The sequence below is a fragment of the Patella vulgata genome, chromosome 3 (genome assembly GCF_932274485.2).
Source record: "Patella vulgata chromosome 3, xgPatVulg1.2, whole genome shotgun sequence".
In the NCBI taxonomy this organism is placed as follows: domain Eukaryota; kingdom Metazoa; phylum Mollusca; class Gastropoda; family Patellidae; genus Patella; species Patella vulgata.
Genome location: NC_065881.2, coordinates 46,154,242 through 46,177,337, shown reverse-complemented (window position 1 = coordinate 46,177,337; position 23,096 = coordinate 46,154,242). Strand labels below are relative to the sequence as shown.

General features: G+C 36.5%; 1 protein-coding gene across 2 annotated transcripts in view; it reads right to left on the bottom strand.

The window, feature by feature from the left end:
* Window positions 1–23,096, bottom strand: part of LOC126814605 (regulator of microtubule dynamics protein 1) — a 24,506-nt gene extending 1,410 nt beyond the window's left edge. The window contains exons 1-9 of one of the 2 annotated variants that reach the window (XM_050539874.2): window positions 22,962–23,096; window positions 15,822–15,948; window positions 13,533–13,795; window positions 12,722–12,811; window positions 11,757–11,812; window positions 9,223–9,310; window positions 8,937–8,967; window positions 6,786–6,919; window positions 8–157 (exon numbers count right to left, since the gene is read on the bottom strand). In XM_050539874.2, coding sequence (XP_050395831.1) covers window positions 80–157; window positions 6,786–6,919; window positions 8,937–8,967; window positions 9,223–9,310; window positions 11,757–11,812; window positions 12,722–12,811; window positions 13,533–13,795; window positions 15,822–15,948; window positions 22,962–23,066 — 972 coding nt within the window. In that variant the 5' untranslated portion in view covers window positions 23,067–23,096 and the 3' untranslated portion in view covers window positions 8–79. Of the gene's footprint in view, window positions 1–7; window positions 158–6,785; window positions 6,920–8,936; window positions 8,968–9,222; window positions 9,311–11,756; window positions 11,813–12,721; window positions 12,812–13,532; window positions 13,796–15,821; window positions 15,949–22,961 lie in introns of those variants that run through there. The other variant, XM_050539875.1, reaches the window with a different exon arrangement.

The window sequence follows — 23,096 nt, the reverse complement described above, 5'->3', positions numbered from 1 at the left end:
AATAGTGAAAAGTATCTTATGACAATGTAAACATTATGTCAACATTTTCGGGGGGGTTGATGGGTTAGTGGGTTGATATCTATCCATGGGATATTGAAATTTTCGAAGGTTCCCTTACTCCCAAATTCTTTAATAATTCTATAGCCTCTTTATGTGCCTGAAAAATAGTGAAAATGATGTGAAGTAAGAAAAATGAATTGAAATTGGGTTTAACATCCTACTTTTCTGCTCCATCCGGGATATACGGGTATAGGTCTACACAATGCAATGCAGTGAATGCACTATGGGGGAAATTTGGCAAGACTCATTATTTCAAATTTCCTCTGTCAGGGGTTCTTTTATGTGCATGCCAATGTGTACACAGAACCTCAGTCTTTGGTCTCATCCAAATGACTATACACTGTTTCTGGCTAGGCCCTCCATCTTGCTCCACTGACTAGGAGAAACCAAACCAAAAAATCAAGAACTTTTTCGGCCAATACTGACTGGGGTAATATGCGTGACCTCAATTGTTCTCTGGGTCAGTGAGCCAGGATCTTAGTCACTGAGCCACCGAGTCTTCCATGATATAATACAAATGTACGGATTATATGATTTCATACAAAGAAATATGTACAGGTGTAGCCTATGTATTGTAAACTTCCATTTTAAAATCAAAAATTAAAGGCACAATATTTTTGACTGTAAGGCAAGTATAGACTTTCAGTCCACACAAAAGGCTTCATAAAATGCATAATGGTCTAAAATTATTTAAATCGATCAATCTTAATGTAAGTTATGACCATCCAAAGTTCTCATTAGGGTTTCACACTGCGTGGCTTGTGTGAAACACTATTGTTTTTGTTAAAGATTATCATTTTTCTTATTATATTTTTTTTCCACTTGAACTTTCTGCGACAATGTGAAATGTCCGAAATCACCAAGTTGTAGTTTTTTTAAATATTGACGTAATATTAACAATAATCATCGGATGTTCGGGTGAATAAAACTGCAGTCATTCGCTTGGGACATAGTTCTAGATAAATTAAATAAAATGGGATGTCATTCAGATAGTGGCCATGTTTGCATGGCATTCTTGCTTTTGTAACATTAAGATGGAATAGGTAACGGTGGGCATGTTTCATGCATTGGTGTATTTGTTTTAGTTCACAAACAAAATTAATAAGAGTAGGTCAAAAAGGAAGGAAGGAAGGAAATGGGGTTTAACGTCCACTCGACACAAACTAGGTCATGTTGGGACTAACATATGGTTCAATTTTATTTCAATAATTCGCTTGCGCGTAGGGGTCTTTAGCAGTGGGAGGAAACCAGGGGACCCAGAGAAAACCCACAAGGTTGGACAGGCGACCCTACTCCTTGTCACATACAACCGGGAATCGAAACCCCGCCAGTTGACTCGATGACAGACCTTATGATACAGCGCGCACGGGCTAACCATTCGGACATCCACCCCGACACCCCTGTACGTCAAAAAGGTGAGATTACCGGTAGTAGATGTTTGTGTAACATGGATAATATTTATACAAATTAGGATAACTAAGTCTCATGGGGAAATGTTACCAGCGGCTGCCAGGCAGGATACGCCCACATTTTCGAGAGATGGATAGAGAACAAGCTAACAAGAAAGTGATTTTTCCTACAATCAAGGGCCATAATTCAGGAAATTACAATTCGATATGCGTGAATATCGAAAGGAACCGAGATCTTTGTGTTATAAACTTACATTTCAAGTTTCAACAAAATCGGATAAAAATTGTGACCTCTATAGTGTCCACAACCTTGATATACCATACTTTTACGCTATTTGAGAACGAACGGCGGCCATTTTGTCTGTCAATTTTAGGCCGATTTTCACGAAATTCGAACTCAGCCATCCTTAGGGTGTAACGGTGATATAATGATACGTTTTTTTAAATCGGATAAAAATTATGACCTCTATAGGGTCAACAAGCTAAAAACGCGATTTTTGGTACAATCAGGAACCATAATTCAGGAAGTTACGGTCCGATATGCGCGAATATCGAAAGGAACCGAGATCTTTGGATTATCAACTTAGATTTCAAGTTTCAACAAAATCGGATAACAATTGTGACCTCTATAGTGTCCACAACATTGATATACCATATTTTTACGCTATTTGAGAACGAACGGCGGCCATTTTGTCTGTCAATTTTAGGCCGATTTTCACGAAATTCGAACTCAGTCGTCCTTATGGTGTAACGGTGATATAATAATACGTTTTTTTAAATCGGATAAAAATTATGACCTCTATAGGGTTCACAAGCTAAAAACGTGATTTTTCGTACAATCAGGGGCCATAATTCAGGAAGTTACGGTCCGATATGCGCGAATATCAAAAGGAATCGAGATCTTTGGGTTATAAACTTACATTTCAAGTTTCAACAAAATCGGATAAAAATTGTGACCTCTATAGGGTCCACAAGCCAAAAAACGTGATTTTTCGTTAAAATCGGATAAGAATTGTGACCTGTAGAGTGTCCACAAACAAATTGTGGACGGACGGACGGACGTCTGGACTTCCGGACGTACAGGGGCGACGGCATAATACGTCCACATGAAAATGTGGGCGTATAAAAACAATTACAGTTCAGACTGTCTGTGTTAGGGTTAAAGTGAATTATCATAGGACATTGAAGTGATGAACTTTTGGAGAGCTTTTGCATGCGATTTTTGATTTTTGATTATTTGTGTTTTTTCTTTGATAGCTTTGTTTTATGAGTTTATTGGATGGTAATCGTATAGTAATCGTATATATTTGCATGTTGCATGAATAATTATATAATTATATGGATGTTAGATTAGAAAATGGAAAGTTTTCAAGGAGTCTCCTAACTACATGTAATAAGTAGCACAAATCCTAAAGCAGGGGAGGTAATATAGTAATATGGATGGCTAAAGAACACATATGTAAATAATATTATGGTCTTGATTAATTATTCTCCATTGTCAAAATATAGCTATGGTATAAGTTTATTCTGAAACGCAAATTAAATTGTTTATGAAATATTGTGACAATAACGGAAAAAGGGGTCATAAGACAAAGAATGAAGGAATATGATGGCTGAAACAATATTGTTATCTTTCATATTATTGATTCTAACTTCATAACCAAAAATATAGAAAGTATATGCTGGTTATTTTGACACCTTAACTGAGCTATAGATTAATGAACATGTTGGTCATTTACATTTTTCTTTGTTATAAAACATATATCATATTTGTTGACCAAATTAGGTAATAATTCCTGTCAATATCCAGATTGGGGTGCATGTCCATTTCATATTTGGAATTTAGTAGTTATCAGTCTTTTACGTAAACACGACAGACAAAAGAAAAGGCATCTATAAATAAGAGGGAGTGAGGGCTAGAATAGTCAGACAAGCATTGGATTCTTTAGAGATTAGACACGCATTGGGTTCTTTAGACGACCATTTCACCATGTAGTGGTTTCCTGAGTCTAGCCACGCTGGTTAGACTTTTACAGGAGTGGGGTTGAGAGAAAGACATCTTAATTTTAAATATTGTAATGTAGACTATTGTGTAACTGTTGTGACATAAAAACGTATAGCAAAAACTATTTGAGTCGGTATCGTAAGAAAACACAATGGTGAAGTCCTTAAGAAGAAAGATACAACAGTAGCCAGTCCAGAGCCAAAATATGTAGTTAAGAAACGATGCATGGGTTATATGCCGGATGTGGCGACTGGTTTTTCGGTGTGGCCGCTTTCCTAGTCTGACAGACGATTCATGGTGCTACGCACATGGTAAACAAGAGCATCGCTAATGCTGCAATATACGTCCACATTCCAGCTTTGATTGATATGGTACTTTATAAAATGAAGAGAATGAAATATGAAATCGCTGTAATATGACACGAGGCAAAGAAGGCTAGGCATTGGGTTTGTTTTGCCAAATTTACAGACAAAATATTATCAAAAAAGTGGGTATGACACTGCCTCAGGAGGTCGGGGCATGCACCAAAATAAATAGTTGATGTCTTTACAGTATAAAGAATAAATATGCAAAGTTCCAAGATGATCCATTCAGAATTGCAGCCTGTAGATGATAAATACAAAAATTGGGTGTGGCTCTGCCCCTGGGGGTTGAATATGGAACAATATAAATAAGCACCAGCCTGTTATTGAAATGACATCAATAGTTGCCATCCTTAGGGTATAAGGAATAAGTATACCAAGTTCCAAGATAATCCATTCAGTATTGTGGCCTTCGCCCCTGGGGTTCAGGGCATTCACCAAAATCAATAGTTGATGCCCTTAGGCTATAAGGAATACATATACCAAGTATCAAGTTGATCCATTCAGAATTGCGGCCTGTAAATGACAAACACAAAAATTGGGTGTGGCGCTGCCCCTGGGGGTCGGCACATGTAGTTGTCATCCTTAGGGTATAAGGAATAGGTATGCAAAGTTTCAAAAGGATCTGTTAAGAATTGTGGCCTGTAGGCGAAACACAAGACACACAACTATTGATGTTTTCATTTCAATAGCAGGGTGGTGCATATTTATATTGTTCCATATTCAACCCCCAGGGGGTCGAGCATGCACCAAAAATAATAGAGGACAGCCTTAGAGTATAAGGAATAAGTATAAAAAAAGTTTTCAAGACGACTGATTAAGCATTGCATGCTGTAAGTGACATACTGACACACAAAATAAAAATGGGCGTGCCTCTGCCCCTGGGGGTTGGACATTCACCAAAAACTATAGGGATGTTCCTTAGGATAGAAGGAATAAGTATGCAAAGTTTCAAGGTAATATGTTAAGGAATTTGGTCTGTAGATGACAAACAAATAAATACAAGAAATGGGCGTGGCTCTTCCACTGGGGGTCGGGCATGCACCAAAACAAATAGGGATCATCCTTAGGGTATAAGGAATTCATACGCATTTTTTTTCAAGACAATCGATTAAGAATTGTGGCCTGTAGGCGATACACAGACACACAAAAAGAAAAGGGGTGTGGCTCTGCCCCTGGGGGTTGGGCATGCACCTCAAACGATAGGGGTGTTCCTTAGCGTACAAAGAATAAGTATGCAAAGTTTCACGTTGATACGTTAAGAAATGCGGCCTGTACATGCCAAACAAATACAAAAAATTGGTGTGGCTCTGCCCCTTGGGGTCGGGCATGCACCTAAAAAAATAATAGTGATGATCCTTAGGGTATAAGGAATAAGTATGCAAAGTTTGAAGTGGATTCATTCAGAAATGCGACCTGTAAATGACAAACAAATACAAAAAAAGGATGTGGCTCTGCCCCTGGGGGTAGGGCATGCACCAAAAACAATAGGAATCATCCTTAGGGTATAAGGAATAAGTATGTAAAGTTTCAAAACGATAAGTTAAGAATTGCGCCCTGTATGCAACATACAAAAACCCAACAAGAAAATGGGCGTGGCTCTGCCCTGGGGGCGTGGCTCTGCCCTGGGGGTTGGGCATGTACCAAAAACATAGTGATGATCCTTTGGTATAAGGAATAAGTATGCAAAGTTTAAAGTGGATTCGTTAAGAAATGCAACCTATAAACGACAACCAAATACAAAAAGAGGATGTGGCCCTGCCCCTGGGGGTAGGGCATGCACCAAGGGCATGCGCCAAAAACAATAGGGATTATCCTTAGGGTATAAGGAATAAGTATGTAAAGTTTCAAGACGATAAGTCAAGAATTGTGCCCTGTAGGCAACATACAAATCCCAAACAGAAAATGGATGTAGCTCTGCCCCTGGGGGCTGGGCATGCACCCCAAACGATAGGGATGTTCCTTAGGGTACAAAGAATAAGTATGCAAAGTTTCAAAATGATACATTAAGAAATACGGTCTGTAGACGACAAACAAACATAAACGAAAAATGGGGTGGTTCTGCCCCTGGGGGTCGGTCATGCACCAAAAACAATAGGGATCATCCTTAGGGTATAAGGAATAAGTATATACACACACACACACCCACAGATGACTGCATAATACGTCCACATTATGAATGTGGACGTATAAAAATGTATAAATGGAATTGATATTGCTGTATTTGGTTGATTCTGCGTCCATTTGATAACACGAGTGCAATTCTAATTTGGAAATCTGTTTTACGGTTTCATTGGTACCGGAAGTGACATGAATTCAAGGGTAACTTGGCACTGGAAGTGATATAAGTTCAAGGGTAACGTGACACCGGTGAAACCCGTCATTACTGCATCGCAGTTCTAGTTACTACTCGTTTCTATACATGAACATCAAGATTATGATGGCATCTAACCATGGTTTTTTGATGTAATTGTACTGATTACTATCTACATAGGACACAATTCAATGGAATACAAATATTGTTTATTTCTGAATACTGAGTTACCTTTAAACTAGGCTTCTCTAGTCCTCTACACACTAGAGAAGCCTCCTTGAAACATCACTCTGTAATGAACAGTAGTTGTATTCAATACAATTGTGTGCTGTGTAATTCCAGTTCCACTAAAAGATGAACTTGACTACCAGCCTTCTAGCACATTGAGTTTCCATGAAAGAATGAATGAAATGCAGATAAATGGCTATTTTTATGCACCATACTCCATACAGTGTGCTATGAGTGAAATTTCGCCCGGACAGCAATTGAATTCCAACTGTCAAGGGTTCTTTTACGTGCATGTCAATGTGTACATAGGACCTTGTTTTTTTTATCCCATCTGAACAATTAGATGATGTTCCTTGCCAGTCCCTCTGTCCTGCCTTCGAGTTACTAAGCAAACATGTTATAACTACCTGCTCATCATCTGTTGTTTGTACTGGATAATCACGTGCTTTTATTAGGTACTCCTTGGCAACATCTTTATTCCCCAGTCTCTCATACGTCTTGCCCAACATCAATAAATTCATACTATAGAAATTTGGTTCCACTAAAACAAAAAAAATGACACCTATAAAAGTTTTTTTGATGAATCATTCCTTAGTGTTTTTAAGGGAACAAGCTTTCAATTAATTTTATAACACCGGTGTGATAATAAATTTAAAATGTCAAATCTATACTATTCAAATATTATTGCTTGAATATTTCATTCTTCAAAAGCAATTGTTAGTTTTGAACAAAAAACATTTTTAATCATATGTGTACATGTATAACTTTATTGCTTTCCTATGATGTATGAAAATAAATGTATATTACTTTTTACATATTGATTTTATTTTCTCTGTTCCATTAAACAGAACATTCACTACACGTCATATACAAGCTGCATGAATAAATCCCCAACATAAATACACAACAGAATAACATCATTAAACCACATTTTACATTCTGCTCACTTTATTACACTAATTTACTATAGTCCAGTCGCTTAGGTCGATATTTAATAGAATCATTTCCTTTTTGACAAAAGCATGGGTATTTTTTGATGTTCTCTTTCAAATAAAAGTGGGACACATGCGATCTCACCCCATTTTCGGATGCCATTTTGGATTCAAAATGACTGCTTCCGAAATATGAGATTTTGGCTTCATGATACGATAGAAACTTGATCTAAGTGTCGAAATCTATGTTTTAGCACCCACTCACCAGAAGTGCTTTCATTACCATATTGTCATGTTTAGTTACCAAAAACACATATCTTTGACTTTCATGCTCCGAACTTCCGAAAATTGCCATGCCTGAAATCAACATTCACACGGTTTTCGGATTGAACTCATTATAATATTAACGATAATAAACGATTTCTAGATAACTAGTTAACTTGATGAGCTTGTAAAACTTGAATAAATGGAGCAAATAAAATTGAACGGGAGGATCAACTAACTTGAAAATTCACCCACCATGTTCATTCTTTTATTGGTCACGTTCGATAACAAGTTTCATCGCTGGTACAAAGTTCAGTATATGATAATGAAGCTACTGTACATTTACAAGGTGCCTTGCAGACATTCTTGCAACCATATTTGATGAGTTCTTTACAATGTATGGCTGCCTCGGAAGGAGATGACCAGTATGGTATAGATAAGAATATTTGTTTCAGTTGTCCATCCCCAGTTATTCGGGCTTGAAAGTTTTTGCTGCAGTACTAAAGCTTAAGCCCAAATATCTTCTTTATACACCAAGCTTATATTTCGGAAAATGGCGGCTGAAAAATGTGGTCAGTTCGCATATGTCCCACTCTTATTCGTAAGAGAACATCAAAAACTACCGTATGCCAATTTTCATGCTTTTGTCAAAAAGGAAACGTTTTTTCACTTAAGCGACCGGACTACCATGGATGGGTATATTTATCAAACCACATTAAATAAAACCTGTTTTTAAAGTAAGACATTTTAAGATTGACTGTTTTTCTGACCACGATTGACATGAAACTTGGCATGCTTGATCCTTGGACAATTGCACATCGACTTTTGATACGATAACTGTGATGACTTCAGTCTGTTTGATTTTAACACATACTACTCCAAGGCTAATACTTAGGTTATTTATTTTATAACTCTAATCACTTTTTGCATAATACAATATTTACACAAATATAACAATACTCCAAATATACACAGAGATTTATATCCTTGATGTACACAATATAGATACCAGCAACTGTACACGACACCAATTCCTACCATGACTACATACCAATATGAACATCAGATGAACTCAGTGTTAACAAAACTAATAAACCCCAAACAGAGTCAAGTGATTTGTAATGATAAGAAACAAAAGTTAAATAAAAAATTTAAAAAATTAATTATCATGAAAGAAATGAAACAAAAGTGCTAAATATAAAACTTTGTATAGAATAAAGAGAGGCTTGTAATTCAGTTATAAAAAGATTTTTGATAAAATAAATAAAATATGAATAAACAAAACTATTTTGTTATGTTGTGCACTAAAAGAATGCTGGTGCAAACATTAGTCCAGTTCATAATTATTGTATGAGTACTCACCCTTTTCTGCCAGAAGAAAATATTCAAGGGCCTGAAATTCAAAAGAGAAATACTTTTTTAGGAATAATTCAATCACATTTCAATAGAAGACAAGATAAGAGTCCTGGATGGCAAGTTAAATTATTATACTATCATAAAAGCAACACCAGCAATAATGTAAAGGTTGAGGCAACTATAATATGCAGATGTGTACATTCCATAGTAACATCCATAAGAATATAAATGTCTAAATATGATATATGTAAATAACGAAATAATCAACTTTACATAAAGTTTTTGCATTTACCTCTTCATATGTAGAGGAAGGTGGTGTAGCTAGGAGAGTGGACGCTAATTTTCGTTGATACCATGGAAGATCAGCAAATACAAAACACCTAATTTAAATAAAATGAGGAAAGATTGTTATAGTAAAGGACATTACTGAAATAACTAGACATGTATGTATGCAAAAACTATTCTTTAATTTTCTTAGTGTATTATATACTAAACAGCAAAAAAAAAGTCAATACGATTTCAAAATCAGAGAGGCACTTTAATCAAATCATTCTAGAAAACGACTTAATAAATGGATCAAAGCTAGGGTGACCCGTGCACTCTACAGAAAGTTGGTCTCAACACGGCTAATGTGCACGCTTCAGTGGTTGTGTCTTAAACTATGATAATAGTCAGCGGTGGAGTGTATGAGACTATAAATAGCCATGGCATGTGCAATTCTCTACAAATCTATCAACTATTAGAGCCGTAAAAAATCTATTGACGATTTTGAATAGCAGTAAAATTTAGCTTCTTGGTTATTACAGCAGCTTTAGAAATTACGTTCGTTTTATTTTTTAAATTGCTTTATCATTAACTGCACTGTTAAGAGCGGCATCTTTTCGTTTAGTACAAATAATATCTCTGAATCACTTTCATGAGCAGGAACATGATACTAGCAGTAGTTTCATTTTACTTTTACAAGTTTCTTAAAACAATTGTTGAGTTGGCTAACGCGCGTATTTCTAAATTCAATTTCTTGTTCCAGCTTTCTGTTATGTTTCGTAAAAAGGTAGTCTGGATTATCCCGACCTGTCAATCAGATTTAGAATGGTGGGTACACTGGTTTAGAGGGACTAATTTCAAAACAAGGGCACGTAACCTATCTTTTACTCAAAATTGTCTGGATTTTATGGACAACACTTGGAACTAGTTTCAGTCTATTATTTATAGATGATTAAATGGTCATAGCTTATTAAGTACAACATGATCCTTTATTTAGTGACTATAATTGTGTGAAACTGATTTAAGGCTTGGTATATATATAAATATTTTAGCGTAATTGTCGAGATATTTGGAGATATTTATTTATGGTGGGTCACACTATCAAAGCAATTATTTGTGAACAGTATGTTGACACGTTAGTGATTAATTCATCACAATTCCAAGTCATTATGAGAAGATTTAGAGTCTGTACACAGTTTATTCACCAGTATCTGGTGTGTCCACCGAGAGTGTCAATAACATCAGCGCAGCGTCTGTACATGGAGTGAACCAGACAATTGATGAACGCCAATGGCACATGGAACCACACTCTCAGAAAAGCCTGGTGCAATCCATCGGCTGTGTTTGCTCTCGGTACGACGTTATTACGTCTCCTCTGAATTTCATCCCAAAGATGTTCAATCGGGTTTAAGTCCGGACTATGGGCTGGCCAGTGCATAACGTTGACACTGTTCTTCTGTAGAAAGTCCCTAGTAACTCTGGCGGTCTGGGCACTTGCGTTGTCATGCTGGAAAACATTGTTTCGATGACGTGCGAAATGTGGTATGACGTGGGGTCCGAGAGCTTGATTGATGTAGCGTACTGCTGTGATGCCGCCTCCTCTCCTTGGACCAAGATTTTGGGATGGCATAGGACCAACTCTCTGGTTCAGGCCGATTCTGCCCTAAACCATTATGCTTGGACCTCCCCATGAGTCTCGTTCCCCTGGTCAGAATAACGCTGGCCACGTCAACGCCATATTCTGGTCCTGCCATCTGCAGTTGATACGCAATACCGACTCATCTGCTAACAGAACAATTCTCCATTGCCTGTGTCGCCAGTTCTGGTGTTGTTGGACAAACTGTAGAGTTAACGTTGATGGCGAGGGGTGAGGATCAGTCCACGGTAAGTTCTACGGCAATGGATGTTCTCTCTGGTAAGACGTTGAAGCACTGTATCAGTAAGGATAGGTCTTCCATGTGTTCCCACTGTCTGGCATGCTGTCTAAGATGCCTGTGTGAAGGGATTCTGCACGTGCTGTCGCACAACATGGCGGTTTTGTCGCCTTGTGGTAACCCTTGGTCTACCAGTTCAGGGGTGATCATCCGTGGTGTTGGTGGCCCGAAAGTGTTGCTGAAGCCTGTAGATGGTCAGAACATTGACCTGGAAGGGATTGGCAACGGCTTGGCAGTGTGACTAGTGTCGAGTCTTCCAAGCGCCTGGTTCCTCTGGGCTGTCGTGAGTCGTGGCATGCTGCTGACGCTGTAGTGTGAATGATTCAACCAGGTATTGGGGTGCATTTTATAGGGCTGGTCCTGGTGAACAGCACGTGCAGCATAAGTTACATGAAAATCATGGAGGACACATTACCATCTCAGAAGTCAGGTTGCGTTTTTGAGAACATTTCCTGGGTTCAATTCTGTGTATGGGAAGGAGCCTTATTGATCAGGTAAAGTTGGAGATGTGGTCACAAATATACAATAAAAACATTTGGCAAGTTTTATGCAATGCGTCTATTCAGAGTAACATACCAACCTGACATTTCTTTTGCTGCTTAGTAAATGTTTATTAGAATTTACTTACCAATAACCTAAAGAATATATAGATGTAGCATCTTTTGGATTTAATTTTATGGCTTTCTGAAACACAACAAAAGGCATTTTGTAGCAGATTTACTCTTTTACATTTAAGCAATTGACTTATTAGGTATCAAAATAATTTAAACTAACCAAAAATTATTTTTAAATATTTTATCAGAACAGGATTTATCTGAACAGAGTTCTATAATTCACTGTTCAGGATGACCCACTTTGAAAGGACAGCATTGTTGTGATCCAGTGCGATAGCCAACCATACAATTGCAAGATTCAACAGTACGAATACAGATATCCTTAACTGATAATCTGTAAGATCTGATCGCACAGAATTTATGCAACTTCTTTCAAGAAAGCTGTTTTCTACTTTGAGATTTTAAGTCCAATAGGTTACGACCAGCTACAACTGGAAGTTGCAAGGAATCATAGAAAAGTCCTGCCACACGTCCTGGCTGAAAAGTCCTGACTGATTTTGGGGAGTTACATGACCGTAGGGAGGTTTGCCTGTAGCCAACATAATTGTAGCTATTCTTAGGTAGGTCTATAAAATTATCATGATGCAAGTCTTATGTTGTTGCAATTAGTTATAACAGTGTTATCACAGACTTGTGCGAGACTGACTGTGTAACAAGTCATGCAATTAGTTATGAATTTCAAAGACATCCTGATAGGAACATGTAAGGGGATAGGTCTTATGGCGTCTGATTCACAATGTGTGTAACCCGACCTGGCAAAAGCTGTATTTATAGTTACTCGACCAGTTGCAGACAGTCATGACCAGTGACATGACCTGTTGTAAACAGTCATGACCCTTCCTTGGAAACCATAGAAGGTAGTCTTGGGGGACTGTATGACAAATCTGGTAATCAATCTGCTACAAATCATAGCCAAGTATTGTATGGTGACTGCATAAAGAACTGGTCTAGTAACATTGTTAGTGGTTATTTCTCTTACCAAAAAGTGTTCCTTGACTTTGTATGAATTTAAAATTCTAACTTTTGTTCCTTCATATTCTGCTGTATAATCTAGCAGTATAGCATACCACTGAAATTTTAAAAAATAACCAAAGTTTAACATGTAATTGTGAAATATCTCTTTTAGATCATTTTGAGATAAAGACATGTCATTTACAGCATCATCAATCCACAAACACTGTCACTCATTCCAACTGCTAAGTGTTTTTCTATATACACTGCAATCATGTAAAATCAAATGGGACCCCTGTTTTATATACAAGGAATGAAATTAAATGGGATTTAAAATCCTACTGTTCTGCTCCTACAAGACTAATTAAGACGGGCATACACCATTCAGTGTGATATGAGTGAAATTTTGCCTGGGCAGCAGCGTTACAACCTATTCTTATTTTGAATTGTCAAGGTTCTTGCACATGCCTGCCCTCCATTATGCAACCACTGACAATTGGGAAACCACACCGGAAAATTCAGAGGAACTTCCTAAACCAAGATCAGGATCAAACCCTGGGACCTCCAGTTTAGCGAGCCAGGACCTTAATTACTAAGCCATCACGGCTCCCACAATACAAGGAAAATATACAACATATAGACACATGTAATACAATTTGTAATTAGTGTTGCAACTGTTAACTAATCATGTTTTATACACATTCCGTCAGGGAATAAATTGTTATCTAACACTAGATAGAACAGGAAACGATCTAAATAGAGTGAGGATTAAACCATTGCAATTATTTCCATAGTTAAAATTATGAAGTATTTGCCAATATTCATTAAATGAATTTCACCTTATTACATGGAGAACTGTTTTCATCTAAAGCCAGGGCTTTCTTTGAATATTCACATGCTTCAAACATACACTGCTTACGTTGCTCCTTGTCACGACTGAACTTTCCTTTATCACAAGTTGCTCTAGCTAATCTCCATAGAACTTCTGCATTCCCTTTATCTTTATACTGCACCAAGTAGTCATAGAGTTCTAAAACTTTATTAGATTCATACAGACGATCAGCTGTACTAATAATACTTTCAAATTTACTACTTTTCTCGGCTAGAAAAAAAAAATAATGTTAATAAAACTTACCCTAATATGGCAATACCATGCAGACTACAGAGTATTATATGCTTGTGATTGAAGAAAGACAGGGGATCAATTGTTTCTGAAAGAGTGGATTGTATTAGTATGTAATTCAAATCCTGATTAACAACCTATACTTTAACCATTGATGTACCCATGATTCATATTGTCTACTGCATAATTTATTGAAGTTCTCAAAATACCAGGCATTATTCAAATGTCACCATCCATTATTAAAGAATATGAATTAGATCTCATTACTGCCTTTATTAGCCCTTCCCCAGTCTCTAATAGATGAAGCTACATGTATGTAATGAATAATATAGTAATAATGTACTAATCTTATCAGATTGTCTCGATAAATTTATTAATAGTTCAGTGAATATGTTCGGGGAGCTGTGTTGATGCAGTGAGTAAGACTGCTAACTTGGAGATCCTGTGTCTGATCCCACTGTTGGCCGAGAAAGTTGCAAAGGAAAATGTATAGATGTTCTGCTGTGACGAAAAACTGCCACTGTGCACATAAAAGAGGTCCTGACAGAATTTGATAGAAAAGTAGACTGTAGCGCCACTGCCCAGGCAAAATTTACCCTCAAAGAAGACTGTATGGCATATGCCCATCTTCATTAGCCCAGTCAGGACAGAACAGTAGGAAGTAGAACCCCATTTCATTTTTAAGTTGTTCACTTAGTGTTAAAAGCATGAAACTTGGCAGACCTGTACAATTTCTGTGCTGATCAACAGCACTACTACACTACTACTAAAAAGAACATACAGGTAAATTGATGATCTTAATCTGTATGATTATTACTTGAAAGCATTTTGTTTTGTAATTATTCATAGCAGCAGTTTATATTAGTGGCCTCGATAACAATTTTACACCCATGGTTGGTGTATTAATCAGAAGACTATTTTGTGTTTGTAGCCAATCCAGGTGCATTGTTAGTTTACTTGAATTTATTCTGATCAAAAGGGCACAGTAAATAAAATGATAGTAAATGGGGTTTAACGTCCTATTGTTCTGCTGCGACTGGGCTAATGAAGACGGGCATACGTCATACAATGTGCTACAAATGTATGAGGAAAAATCTGAATTCAAAGTTTCGAGGGATTTTTTACATGCTTGTCAAAGTGTACACAGGAACTCATTTTTTCATGCCATCCAAATGACTAGACAGCTTTCCTTGTCAGGCCTTCCTTCCTGCATCACTGACAAAGTGAACCACGCCAGAAACAGTAATAAGGCTGCAGTGACTGTCTTGGTTTTTAAATCGGATAAAAATTATAACCTCTATAGGGTCCACAAGCTAAAAACGCGATTTTTCGTACAATCAGGGGCCATAATCCAGGAAGTTACATTCCAATATGCGTGAATATCGAAAGGAACCGAGATCTTTGGGTTATAAACTTACATTTCAAGTTTCATCAAAATCAGATGAAAATTGTGACCTCTAGAGGGTCCACAACCTTGATATACCATATTTTTACACTATTTGAGAACGAGGGATGGCCATTTTGTCTGTCAGTTTTTGGCCGATTTTGACGAAATTCGAAATATATGTCCACATGAAAATGTGGGCGTATAAAAAAAATAATAATAATAAGAATAATTTTAACAAAAACAATAGTGTTTCACACAAGCTATGCAGTGTGAGACCCTAACTAGGATCTAGAAGTAAACCACTTATTCAATAGCTATATTAGGTTGTATCGCTGATTTCATATCAAAACAAATTATTCTGTACTTTATTGTTTTATTTCATTATGAATTTTAATTAGGATCTGTCAGGATTTAATTGTGTTAATGTAGGGCTATATTTGCGTCTTTTGAGTGGAGCTCTCACAATTAATTATGAATATATTGAACTACATTCCACTTTTGTATGCTCATTTTATTTGCTCTTTCGGACTTAATCTATTAAGATTATTTCACGTGAATAGTTTATTTTGAATTTGTTTTAAATTTGTAGCTAAGCTTACATCTCACAAATCTATATACCTTCTAGATCTTTAGATTTACTCCAACCAAATCCAATAGCTTCAACTGTTGGTATCAATGGAAACATGAACAGCCATGGTGCTTTGTATTGTCTACTGATGATACTTCTACTAAATCTGATAACATTCTACATTAAATAAATAAAAAATTATAACCAAGTTACAAATTACATCCCAGAATTCATTTATTTACCCAATTGATCAGCTGAAACCTACCTAGCTTTAAACAATTTCAGATACATTTATCTGAAGGTTTTGGATTCGCCCAATATCACATATATTCCTGATGGGGTTAAAAGAATTCATTTCAGAAGTTTTTCATTGCCAGTGTTGATATAATTGCCCATGAAATAATGTCTTTTGTAAAAGGGAATATCAACAATATCCACCTACCATCAGACAATTACATGTCATTTTGGCCCTTCGTCATTTCAGACTTACAACATTTCGGACTCAAAAAAAATATGGCCTCAAAATTTTAGACTTGGGTAGGTAACATTTCAGACTCAGGAATAAGTTGAAAGGAAAGGCTGAACACAACTGTCAAATCAATTTATAAGCCAAAAGAGATTTTATCAAAATTATATGCAGGTAAAAGTACAGAATGTGGAATCGTGGATCACACACCTTACAGACCTATGTATAAAAAAGTTAGCTGATGAATAGGCCAAAGCAAAACACAAAACATGTGGTTATTAAAAGGCTCCACCAATTGATAAAACATTAGTTGCACTTACGGTTCTTTATCATAGTTTCCCGTAAAAGTGATATATATCTTTAAAAAGTATTTATTTCAAAATGACCTACACAAAAACAAAAGTAAATATTTACTTGACATGCACTGCTTTTACAAGCCCCTAGAAATTTTTTAACGATAATCCGTAAGCTACACGTTGACATGCATTCCTCAACAAGCTTGCCATAGATAGCAGTACCAATCGATAAATAAGTGCATACAAAGAAAACTCTTTTCGGAAATGGCAACGATCAAAGTGGGATAATTAAAGCTGATTAACCAATAATACCGCTCTTATTGTATTATGTGCAAAGAAACTTTACGGTTCTTTGGTGGATGAGAAAAAAAGTGAGTTGACAATCATTGATAATGGCGGCTGTGTGTTGATTCGAGTACTCCGACTCTCGTAAAAGACATTTAGGCTTTCACAATCATAACGAGCAACTGCCAGGCAGGATACGCCCACAATTTGCCAGAGATGGATAGAGAACAAGCTAAAAACAAACAATCAGGGGCAATAATCCAGAAAGTTATGGCCTGAAATGTGCGAATATCAAAAGGGACTGAATCGGATAAAAATTGTGATCTCTAGAGGGTCCACAACCTTCGTATTACACACTTCTACACAATTTGTGTACAAAGAGCAGCCATTTTGTTGGGCAGTTCCATTTCGATTTTCCCGAAATTCGAATTTAACCTTAATTATGGTGTAATGGTGATGTATTTAAACGGTTTTTAAAATCGTAAAAAAATTGTGACCTCTAGAGAATCCGCAAGCTAAAAATGTGATTTTTCGAACAATCAGGGGCCAGTTAAGTTCGGGTATCCGCAATTATCAAAAGGAACCAAGATCTTAGTGTGTAATGGTGATATATTCACACGTTTTTTTTTATTAAATCGGATAAAAATTGTGACCTCTACAGGCACCACAAGCTAAAAACGTGATTTTTTTTGTTCAATTAAGGGCAATAATTCAGCAAGTTACGATCCGATATGCATGAATATCGAATGGAACCAACATCTTTGGGTTATGAACATGCATTTCAAGTTTCATCGAAATCGGATCAAAATTGTGACCCCTAGAGGGTTCAGAACATTGATTTACCAGATGTTTACACTATTTGCGTACGAGGGGCGGCCAATTTGTCAGGCAGTTTTGACTCCATTTTCACGGAATTCTAACTCAACAAACATTATGGTGTAATGGTGATATATTCGAATGTTTTTTTTAAATCGGATAATAATTGTGACCTCTAGAGGGACCACAAGTTAAAAACGTGATTTTTCGTACTCAGAGGTCATAATTCAGGAAGTTACGACACGATATGCGCGAATATTGAAAGGAACTGACATCTTTGGGTTATAAACTTGCATTTCAAGTTTCATCAAAATCAGTTCAAAATTGTGACCTCTAGAGGGTTCCCAACTTTGATATACCAGATGTTTACACTACATGTATTTGCATACGAGGGGCGGCCATTTTGTCCGTAGTAGTTTTGGTCCAATTTTAATAAAATTCAAACTCAGACAACATTACGGTGCAACGGTGATATATTCAAATGTTTTTTTAAATCGCATAATAATTGTGACCTCTAGAGGGACCACAAGCTAAAAACACGATTTTTCGTACAATCAGGGGCCATAATTCAGGAAGTTACGATTCAATATTTACGAAAATCGAAAGGAACCAAGATATTTGGGTTATAAACATGCATTTCAAGTTTCATCAAAATCAGATGAAAATTGTGACCTCCAGAGGATCCACAACCCTGATAAACAATATTTTGACACTATTTGCGAACGAGGGGTGGCCATTTTGTCCGTCAGTTTGGTCCGATTTTTACGAAATTCGAACTCAGTCATCCTTGAGTGTAACGGTGATATATTCAAATGTTTTTTTAATCGGATAAAAATTGTGACCTCTATAGGGTCCACAAGCTAAAAATGCGATTTTTCAGGGGCCGTAATTCAGGAAGTTATGATCCGATATGCACGAATATCGAAAGGAACTGAGATCTGTGGGTTATAAAGATACATTTCAAGTTTAAACCAAATCTGATAAAAATTGTGACCTCTACAGTGTTCACAAGCTAAAAACGTGATTTTTCGTACAATCAGGAGCCATAATCCATGAGGTTACAGTCCGATACATGCCAATATCAAACAGAACCGCAATCTTGGGGTGATAAACCTATATTTCAAGTTTCATTGAAATCAGATAAAAATTGTGACCTGTAGAGTGTCCACAAACAACCTTGATATACCAGTTTTGCCGTTATGCCGTGGTAAATTCTAGCATAGGCGGTATGATTGAGATTATCATTTATAAAATGTTAGTAAATGTTGATTACAATATAAATCCTTAAATTTGTCGGCGTTCGTAGAATGTTTCATCGCTACCAGTTGATTATGATAGCTTCTGTCTTGTCAATGTCACGTGAAATTTTCCCGCTTTTTCTATCTATAAGTTGAAAATATCTATAATAAAGCATTGAGTCTTGTATCACACACACGGCAACTAAAATAAAAGGGTCATGTGTCATTTTAAGTAAGAGACTAGAGAGAATGCTTTGTTCACAATTTGAATAATATTTTATGAAAAGATTTATTGGCTGCCGAGTCATTTTGAACAGATATCGGCTACGCAAATATCGGTAAAATTTCTTCTGATAGGCCACTCATCGGCCAATTAGGCTACTGAATAGTGAAACCGATAATCGGACCATCACTAAAAATAAATTTAAAATGATCGCCTTCAAATTATAGTCTCATGATTTTATTTCGTTTAAAGAATTCCGTTCGTAATGTGCACCATGACAGATTTCAACTTTCGCCATTGTAGGTCATTTCCTGTTTCACTGTGTTTTGTTGCTTGTAGGCGAAGATTTTTGTGAAATCTCTTAAAAAAGACAGCAAAATTTTTTTTTCGGAACCTACATGAATATCATATGTAAGTTCAATGTGTTAGCAGTGCAGATAATTGAAAATTATGAATTTTGCCGTCCGCTGAAAGAAGTAAACTAGTTATCAACTTTTGCGACAAGCTTTTGACCGTTCGGATGTTAGATGTTACGTCCTCAGAATATCAAAGAGTAACATCTAACTTGTTGGATTACTATCGGTAGCAATGCAAAAGCTCGCTAGGGGCGCCACCGATACTGTTTTTATCACTGTCAAAAAAATTGACCGCAAAATGTGCTGTTTTTGTTCCGCAACTTCGGGAAGGTGTATGACCACCAACACCGATGACTTTTTACTTTTCGTGAAGAGGAGAAAACAGAGTTTTGGTCATTCAGAAACGTATTTATGACTGATTTTTTATATTTTGAAAAAATAAATGAATACAAAAAGGCAAAAACGATGCTCGTCACTGGAAGTAAACGTATTTTCTCATAAAATGACCCCTTTTCTTGTTATATTGACCTATATTTCATTCATCAACAATTGGAACTAGTGCCAGAACTCGGGAAAACAAATCATGTGGAAGAAAAGAAAAGATAACTCCACCCGATGTGGGGGCAGACCACAGCCCCTTTCTTGTTATTGTGAACGTATTCAACCAAGTTTCCCTTTTGCTAACAGTGGGCTAGTTCAGGGGCACGATTTTTGCGTGCACTTTTTAGGGGTATATAGTCTGGTGCACGGTTTGAATTCTTTCTCTTGTATTGTTACAATATTTTATTGATTCTAATAACACTTCCCTAAAATTATTTTTTTTTTTTAAATTATTTCTTGGATTACTTTCTATTTTGTTGGTGATCAAATGACAGACATATGGAATCTGTTACAAGAAAATGAAATGGAGTTTAATGTTCTACTCCTACTGGGCTAATGAAGACGGTGGGGACGTGAGTGAGGGGAACACGCCATTGCAGTGTGCTATGAGAGGAAACTTTGCAAAACAGCCGTCCAACAGCCTAGTGCAGAGCCTACTCTTTTATTTTGAATTCCAACTGTCTAGGGTTCTTTTATGCACACACAGGACATGAGTTTTCCATTCTATCCAAATGACTATGTTGTAACTTGCTAGGCCTCCCCTCGTACATCCGGGGGGAGGCTGGTGTGTATAACACAATGAATTTGCTCGGCCAATGCGGGAATTGAACATGGCACATCCAGTTGAGTGAGCCAACGTCCTACCCACTGAGCTACCGTGGCTCCCTGTTGCCAGAAAAGAGAATGGGCTAGATGAGTATAGGATGTCCAGTGTTCCATCCCTAGAATTCACTTTGTTTTGCGGATCAGAGAACCTGACAATGATAAGTTGAATGAAAAACAATCCCTAGATACCTACAAATCGAGGAGCAGTGTAGGAAGTTGTTATAAGGATTAATTCTACCAGAATAAAGCAATACCCGTAATTTGGGTTTTTTTTATCCATGTTGCAGACCCAATATCAAACCAAATAAATTATATAGCCCAAATTCAAAAATTCCAATAGATAGTTAATGGTTGGAAGGATATTTCATGAAAATTTGATGCCAATATCTCCAAAAGTTGCTGAGAAATGGTCTTCGTTCGGTCGCTTTTTTGGCATTTTTTTAAAAAAGTGTATACTGACATCCATAAATTTGGGGTCTTAAAAGTGCAATATCTTTTTTATTTGTTAACCGATTTTTAAATTTTGGGGGATTTCTTAAATGGGAAGGGGGTTGGAATGCTAGTAAATATTCAGTTTTAGTCAGATAGAAAAATATAAAAAAAGCTTTTGCATTGCTACTATCGGCTACTTATCTTATGTAGAGTGGTTCGTGCAAATAACAAAAATCCAATAAACCAGCTATATTTGGGGCTTATTTTAACAAATATGATAAGAATTACCATTTAAATCATCATTCATTAACAATTAAACTATTGTTAAGTTGGATATTTGTATGATTTGGCCATTTAAATGGGACTTTCTAATTATATGGAAAAGTTGATCGCCCAAGTAGCGTTACGGCGGTAGATTTTTTCATTAAAAAGAATTATGTTTCTTGGTCACATCAAAGTTTCAAATTTTGCTCTGGAAAACGAATTCTTAATTTCCGCAGTCGGCTTTCTTCGTTTTTTTACGTACGTACAATTAACGATTTATTTTTTTAACGTTTACATGCAATAGACTATAGTTAAAACTTTCTAATAAGGGGTGAATTTCGTGGTTTACAAACGCAGTATGTAGAGAATGCTTACCATACTCATATTGTAGATGTTTAATATCCTTTATGATAATCCTATTTTGTTTCAAATAATTATCATAAATATAAAAATCATACACATCAAAAACAGAGAAGCACACGACATGCACAAAGAAAAAAAGCCTTAAGCATTTTCAAATCGGTTCGGCAGCAGTGGTCCAAATGTCTACCATTGCATCCGGAATTCTGTATAAGAATCTACTTAGAAGTCAAAAATGCAACTCCTACACACTATGCTCTAAACTGTGTTATAAATTATAGAATAAACCGTAAATCAATTGAACCCATTTCAAGGTGGAACTGCATGCTTTTTGATATGATTGGGCTATTTGTGGCGCCAGATAATCCAAAAATAGAAGTCGATACGTGACAATGCGTCTCGAAAAATTCTTTGATCTGTTATATGATGACTGGAAAATTCTGTTATTAAAAACAACCGGCATGACAATGACTACATAATAAGTTGGGAGTTCTACAATAGAGATCTTTTAGTGAAATGTTAGAGAAATTTAAGTTTAAATATATATCGCAGCGCCCTAAAATGATTAGAATCCGAGTCTTGTGACCAGTACCGTAATTTTATTTTAATCATACACGTCTGGTTAATTGAGACTAGGGAAAATAATTTCGTTCCATTAATTTCCAGTATCAGATTTTTTCTGCGTATTTAGAGCTAGCAACAATGTAACTTCTAAAGTAACTAAAGCGCCCACTAACAACAGAGTTTTACGGTTAAATAAAAGTAACTTTCACAGTCTTGCTGTGTCGGTATGTTGCCACGAGAGTGGATTTAAAAGATAGAAAAAGGGCGAAACTACATGAGTTGACTCTGAACCGAGAACCGTTACAATATATACGTCATTGGTTACAATCAACTAACTTAGAAATTAAATCGCGGAGTTTTAGCCAAAATTTTAATCTAGTTCGTAATTTTTTACATGGCTTCATTGATAAATAAGTGAATGAATATTGTCACGTGAATGTCTATCTTGGGCGACTGTTTGCTGCTTACAGTGCACGAGCAAGCCCGTGAGAGCACTTTTCTCATAAACGAAGTTTTGATCCGCGTGACAACATGCTGTTAAAACAGGTCAGTTTATATACTACAGATAATTGAGTCTGTGGGCCACTCTATCTTACATGTATGTCTGGTTCTTGTATCTTATCAATTTTTTGCTGCCAGCTGATCGGTCCACACTTACAGAGTAAAATATTTGAGTATAAATACCTTTCTGAAGTTTTCTGATAAATAATGTCCTTTTCTAAAATACTGTAAATCTTTAAAGCATAGGTTGGAAAAGTTTCGACTAAATCTTCGCATGGAAGCTGCCATCTTGTATCCAAGTTTTTCTAACCTTCAACG